Source organism: Ostrea edulis, chromosome 9, assembly GCF_947568905.1.
Source record: "Ostrea edulis chromosome 9, xbOstEdul1.1, whole genome shotgun sequence".
NCBI lineage: Eukaryota > Metazoa > Mollusca > Bivalvia > Ostreida > Ostreidae > Ostrea > Ostrea edulis.
In genome coordinates this window covers 13,814,361-13,820,659 of record NC_079172.1, presented here as the reverse complement: position 1 = coordinate 13,820,659, position 6,299 = coordinate 13,814,361, and the positions used below count along the sequence as shown (strand labels likewise).

Sequence of the window (6,299 nt, the reverse complement as noted above, 5' to 3'; positions counted from 1 at the left end):
ACCACCTCCCCCTGGGTTAACACTACTGTATTTTGTGTTTCTTGTACTTGGTGTTGTGCCTTTTATTTTGTCCTCGTGTATATCAAACTAATCATGCTTGTTATATTTGTGTTATGCCCCCAGTGGGACCTTCATTAGCAAAATAAAACATTTCTGTTACTGCATAATATTGGTTAATGAAATCCATTATCACTAAAAACCTCGAACCCCCTATATCCAAATGCACCAAACCGCCTACAGTTGCGTAAAACCCGGTGTAACATGCCCGTCTACAAACGCTATTGATTGAATTCTACATAAACTACAGTGCCTGACCTGATTATTGCACGTGTGTGCGAACAGTTGTTATAACTGTGTATAACGGGGGCATTGACTGGGATTGAGGATAAGTATCCGAAAAGAAATGGTGTTAAAGGTGTCAGTAAGTGTTGTATGGACATTAAAGCTGCATTGAAAGGAAGAAAATAGTAATTGTGCAGAATAAACAGGATGATTAGAAGCAATGATTCTCTTGACATTAATTCTGGATTTAATGGAGATGTCATTGATTCAAAAGACGGTGGGTGTATAAAATTATAAGATATTGAGCAATACTATTAATTATCTTTATGCCGAAATAAACTACATGGCTGAATGATTCATTGATAATCGGAAGTGGTTTTAACTTGGTAAGATCGTGCTATATGGGTCCGTCAATCTATCTCAGTTAACACTAGGCCAGTAATGAAGAGTCTTGCTGCACCAGAAAAAGCTTAAATTGTTGTTTGTTTTTTTTTTTGTTTTTTTTTTTTTGGGTCGGTAGGTTAAGGTTAGCAGCTAAGAAAAATGATAAGATTGGGAAAATGATCTATAAAATTTTAGCCGGGATTTAAACCCGGGCCCCTGGATCTCTAATTGTTAGGTACTTGGCCGCATGTAGGGGACGTTTGCCAGGACTGACCCCCCCACCCCCTCAATATTTACAACCGGGGAGTTACAGTGCTGCAGCTATCAGGTAGCATACTAAGTGAACTACAATTTAACTGATACCGACGATCGAATACGTCTGATCGCCTTGTAATTATTAAGAATGTGACCTCCCCAATTTTTAATATTCTGACATATTGCAGCTATAAGTCACTATATCAAAGTTATGTAGTTGACATGAGAGAAAAATAAAGAAAACATGGATTATTTGTGTGAATTATGGAGTAAGAGTGCAGCGAATGTAAATCACAACCGCAGTAAAATCTTTTGGAACTGAAGTCTCCCCTCCCCTCCCCCCCCCCCCCCCCCCCCAGACACAATGTCTGTATATTGCAGCTACAGGCCTATTACATCATAATCCTTAAATCATAGAAATATCGTGCAGTTTTTTTTCGACATTAAGACCCTTAGGAATCAAAGATAGAGGGGGGGGGGGGGGGGGGTGGTTATACGCAGATAATAAAAATGTGAACCTCCAATTCGACGATCAGGTGATAAAATAAATCTTGCGTTGATTATTTCAGTGCCATGGTGGACGTCTTGTCGTTTGCGTCTTGCTATTCTGGGATTTTTTGGATTTGTCAATCTTTACGCTCTCCGTGTTAACCTCAGTGTGGCCATTGTGTGCATGGTCAACGGCACAGCTGTCCACTTGAAGTCCGAGACTCCGCCAGTTGAAACAAACTCTTCAGTTTCATGGAATCAGCATTTCGATAGCAGTTGCGGACGCATTTCTTCAGACAATGATACATCGGTGACGAGAAAATTTCAGGTATATATCCCCCCCCCCCCCCCCCCCATTCTTTTTTCTTTCTTAAATCACCGATAATAAAATTCTTAAATCCAAATTCATTGAAATCATTTCAACTTGAATGCATATAATTTTGACTTTACTTCAGGAGATATATATATATATATATATATATATATATATATATATATATATATATATATATATTCAGTACCTAGTTGTTTATAAGATACGATAAGATAAGATACGTTTATTCCAATTTTGGGCCCAGAGGGCATAACAGCAAGACATTTTATAAAGAAGGAAATTCAAAAAAAGAAAGTTTACAACATTAACTACAGGTTACATAGACTGCAAACTGCGTGTGGATGCAGCATGTTGGGGAAACAAGTACATACATATATGAATTGCTAATCATGTATATATACAAGTAGATGGACAGTATCAGTATTATACCAATATATGAATAATAAACTATAATGAATTTTGCAGTTTTAAAGCATTACTTCTTTTTCTGAAAGTTTGCACTAAATATTCACTCAATTTGACAATTACTGGTTTGTCTTCATTAATCATCAACCAAGTAAATTTGTCCTTATTTGTTAGATAGATAAAATTTTTGTTGAGCTTGTATATATCATTAAAAAACATATCCAAATAGAAAGAGTTGATATCACACAGTCAAAATAATTCAATAAAAAAGCAGGAAAATATACAGTTCCAAAATATATTTAAATCACTAGCGCTTTTTTGGATTTTAACATCCATCCTCAGGTGAATACAAATTAATAAACTTATTAATTTGTATTCACCTGAGGATGGATGTTAAAATCCAGACAGCGCTAGTGATTTAAATATATTTTGGAACAGTATATTTTCCTGCCTTTTTTATTGAATTATATATATATATTCGCGTATATTTTGACATTACTACAGGATATGAATATATAACTTCGCGTATATTTTGACATTACTACAGGATATGAATATATAACTTCGCGTATATTTTGACATTACTACAGGATATGAATATATAACTTCGCGTATATTTTGACATTACTTCAGGATATATATACTAGGATTTCCCATGGTTTGTGGTTTGATATCTTCGCAAGCCAAATGTCCGATTCGCTTACCCTCATCTAGATGAGAGTAAGCGAATCGGACACTTGGCTTGCGAAGATGGTGGTTTGATCAATCTAATTTTAAAAAAGTTAGATCCGTCCACATACTCGCTACTGTGTGTGTGTGTGTGTGTGTGTGTGTGTGTGGCGAGTATGTGAGCGGATTTAACATCTGATTTTAATTAGATTGGTTTCATATGATCTATATTCAACGAGTTGTGTGTTTTCTATCCCCAAGCCTTGGCAAGGGGATAGAAAACACACGAGTTGGATATAAATCATATCAAACCACAATTGATGAGAGATTCTTTTATCACATGTTAACCCGCCCCTCCCTGGTTTTTCGTTTACGTTACTATATTGTTGGGAATTTTGTTTTTTGATATTTTGCAAACAAACTACGTAAAATTGACGTTTGCCTGTGACGTCACAAACGGCGTAGGAAAACATAGTGTAATAATTAAAAATTTTGTAATAGGTGAAATCCACTGGATAAAGGAGTAAACATGTGATATATATATATCTATAACCTGAAGCAATGCCAAAATATACGCGAAGTTATCCTGATGTTTACCAAGGCTTGGGGATGGAAAACACATAACTCATTGATTATATAAACATATATATATATATTCCGCTGGGTGATAAATTTGGCTTATTTTAGCGGTTAGACAGCTTTCCGCCAAAATTTCCCTTGCCAAATATGCGCGCCCAATTTCGACTTTAGTATTTGCAAGAAAGATAAAGTTAGACCCGCGGAAAAAAGCCGTTAGACGGTTTATAACTTCGCGTATAGTTTGACATTACTTCAGGATAACTTCGTGTATATTTTGACTTTGCTTTAGGATGGTAACATAGTGTGGGAGAAGACAACACAGGGCCTAATACTAGGTTCCTTTTTCTGGGGTTACCTGGCAACGCAAATTCCAGGAGGCTGGGTTGCTGCTAAGTTTGGTGGAAAGAGGGTGTTGGGCCTTGGAATGGCGATCTGCTCTCTATGTACATTCGTGACTCCCATTGCCGCCCAGACCAACTACATATTTCTGTTGGTCGTCAGAGTTTTAATGGGCATTGCATCGGTATGACATTTTTCTCAAGATACTGCAATAAAGATTTTTTTTATGTGATCGGACTTTAAAGAATAATCTATTGACTTAAAAACTAATTTTAAAGTTAACACTTAATTATTTCACGACGATTAACAAACACATTTGAATGCCTTTCGTCGGTTTGATTATTGGCGCTAGTGAGGGGTGTGTGTGTGTCATTGACGAGCACCCAGAGAAAACCCACGTGTCCGAGTGGACGTCCATGTCTCATACAACCAGTACCGGACATTTCCTGATATTTACATTCCACGTTTACGATTTCTGTAGTGATACTTGTATCATTATTTCTTTCATAATTAAACTAAATCATGGGCACCCCTAAGGTTTACTAGAAGTACACTTCATGGTAAGTAAGGTGGGAGCTTAGTGATATGAAATGAAAGGTCTTGCCATAAGAAGTTTATAAACAAGATATGAAAGATCTACCTTAGATAGTTTAGGACAATTGAATAGATAATATTTTTTTTTATATTAAAAGTAGGTCAAACTTCCAGGTCAAGGTCACAAAATCACATGCCATGATCATACGAAATGTCTTCCCGTAAGGAATGTATGCACCAAATATGAAAGCCTTAACTTCAATAGTTAAAGAGATATTTTAAAAGATATTTCCTATATATATCAGCATATTAAACTTTGATCCCCTATTGTGACCCCCACCCTATCCCGGGGGGCATGATTTTATCAAACTTGAATCCGGGTTAGAATAGGTCCTCAGTACCCATTGCTTGTCGTAAAAGGCGACATATGGGGCAGTCCTTGGATGAGACCGCAAAAACCGAGGTCCCGTGTCACAGCAGGTGTGACACGATAAAGATCCCTCCCTGCTCTAAGGCCGTAAGCGCCGAGCATAGGCCTAAATTTTGCAGCCCTTCACCGGCAATGACGACGTCTCCATATCAGTGAAAAATTCTCGAGAGGGACGTCAAATAATATTCAATCAATCAATATGTCAGGATACTTTCATATAAATTTCAACTTCTCTGGCCCAATGGTTCTTGGGAAGAAGATTTTAAAAGATTTTCTCTTTATATTTGCATGTAAAATTGTGATCTCCTATTTTCAGATTTAGAGCTAGTATTGCTATTCATCTCAGGATGAAAAATGTTTTCAAGATTATCATAAACCATGAGGGTAATATTACAGAGGACAACATTATTGTAATGAAATGTTGCATAGAGTAGAAAGTGCCCGAAGATATCATTGTGATAAATTTAAAACAGACGTAGGGGAGTTGTCTAATGTAACAAAAAGGTTTTTGGTAATTAGTGTTAACGTTAAGGTACAACCAAGTTAGCACTCTTACTCCTACCGGCGCGGAGGTTTCCTATTAGTTTTTACACCCTACAAAGGAAAGGACTATCATTCAGAAACAATTTGTATATACCTTTGATGTTTCGGATAATTTTGCATTTTAACTAAGCATAGAAAGTTACCGACCTGTACGTTCTTAGCTGCAAATGTCTATTTTACTGATGGATATGATTAGTAAATGTTAATTATCGTTTAAAGGTCTAAACTAAAATATTATATTGAAGTATCTGTGTATTGTTTTGCTGTAAGATACCTGTATGTCTGTAGAATATGCATGATAAGACTAGTTTAGTGCTTTCACGGTTTAAGGTAGTGCATCCCGCGGGTTCTAAAAATATGAATGTGAAAAGTTCCATTAAAAAAACAAAACAAACTGTATACATATCTGTCATCAGGTTTTATCATCTACGGTAGCCATAGGCCTTTCAAACATGCACACGTCAACAATTCATAAAATAAATTTTATAAATGGGAAAAATAATTATGCGACTCGGCGGAAATTCGAACCTCCAACTTTATAATCAGTGAAACTGCGTTACTACATTTTTCTACTGCCTATGTTGTCTAGGAAAGTGCGAAGTACAGTAGGTGGAGAATGATAAGAGATCGATACTTTTCGAGGTTTTTAGGTCAAGGTCAAGGTTACAACTAAAAAACGACTTCGGGGTTGTATGCAATGTTAAGATGACAAAATCCATATTGGATTTTGAAAAAAAAAGAGAGTTTCAAACATCTGTATATTTTGAGGCAATACGTCTAAGACCAAAGTCAAAATAGCGCTGTGCTGATCATTGTTTCAGGGCGCAGTTTTTCCCGCCATGCACACAATGTGGGGTAAATGGGCCCCTCCATTGGAACGAAGCAAGCTGACTGCATTTACATACGCAGGTATTTCCAAAGTTGAAACATGCTGTCATATTCAATTTCAAATGAAAGTTCGATCTAATTTTTTGCCTTCAACAAAGCTTTTAGATTTTATATGTATTTCAATGATAACGTAATATAGGGGATTCTGTATTTAAATTACCCCCATAT

The 6,299-nt window shown here is 36.3% G+C and overlaps 1 protein-coding gene across 2 annotated transcripts in view; it reads left to right on the top strand.

The window, feature by feature from the left end:
- The first annotated feature begins 232 nt into the window (after positions 1–232).
- LOC125658319 (sialin-like) overlaps positions 233–6,299 on the top strand; it is an 11,180-nt gene continuing 5,113 nt past the window's right edge. Inside the window, exons 1-4 of one of the 2 annotated variants that reach the window (XM_048889542.2) lie at positions 233–559; positions 1,491–1,738; positions 3,687–3,920; positions 6,065–6,152. In XM_048889542.2, coding sequence (XP_048745499.2) covers positions 490–559; positions 1,491–1,738; positions 3,687–3,920; positions 6,065–6,152 — 640 coding nt within the window. In that variant the 5' untranslated portion in view covers positions 233–489. The remainder of the gene's footprint in view (positions 560–1,490; positions 1,739–3,686; positions 3,921–6,064; positions 6,153–6,299) is intronic. The other variant, XM_048889543.2, reaches the window with a different exon arrangement.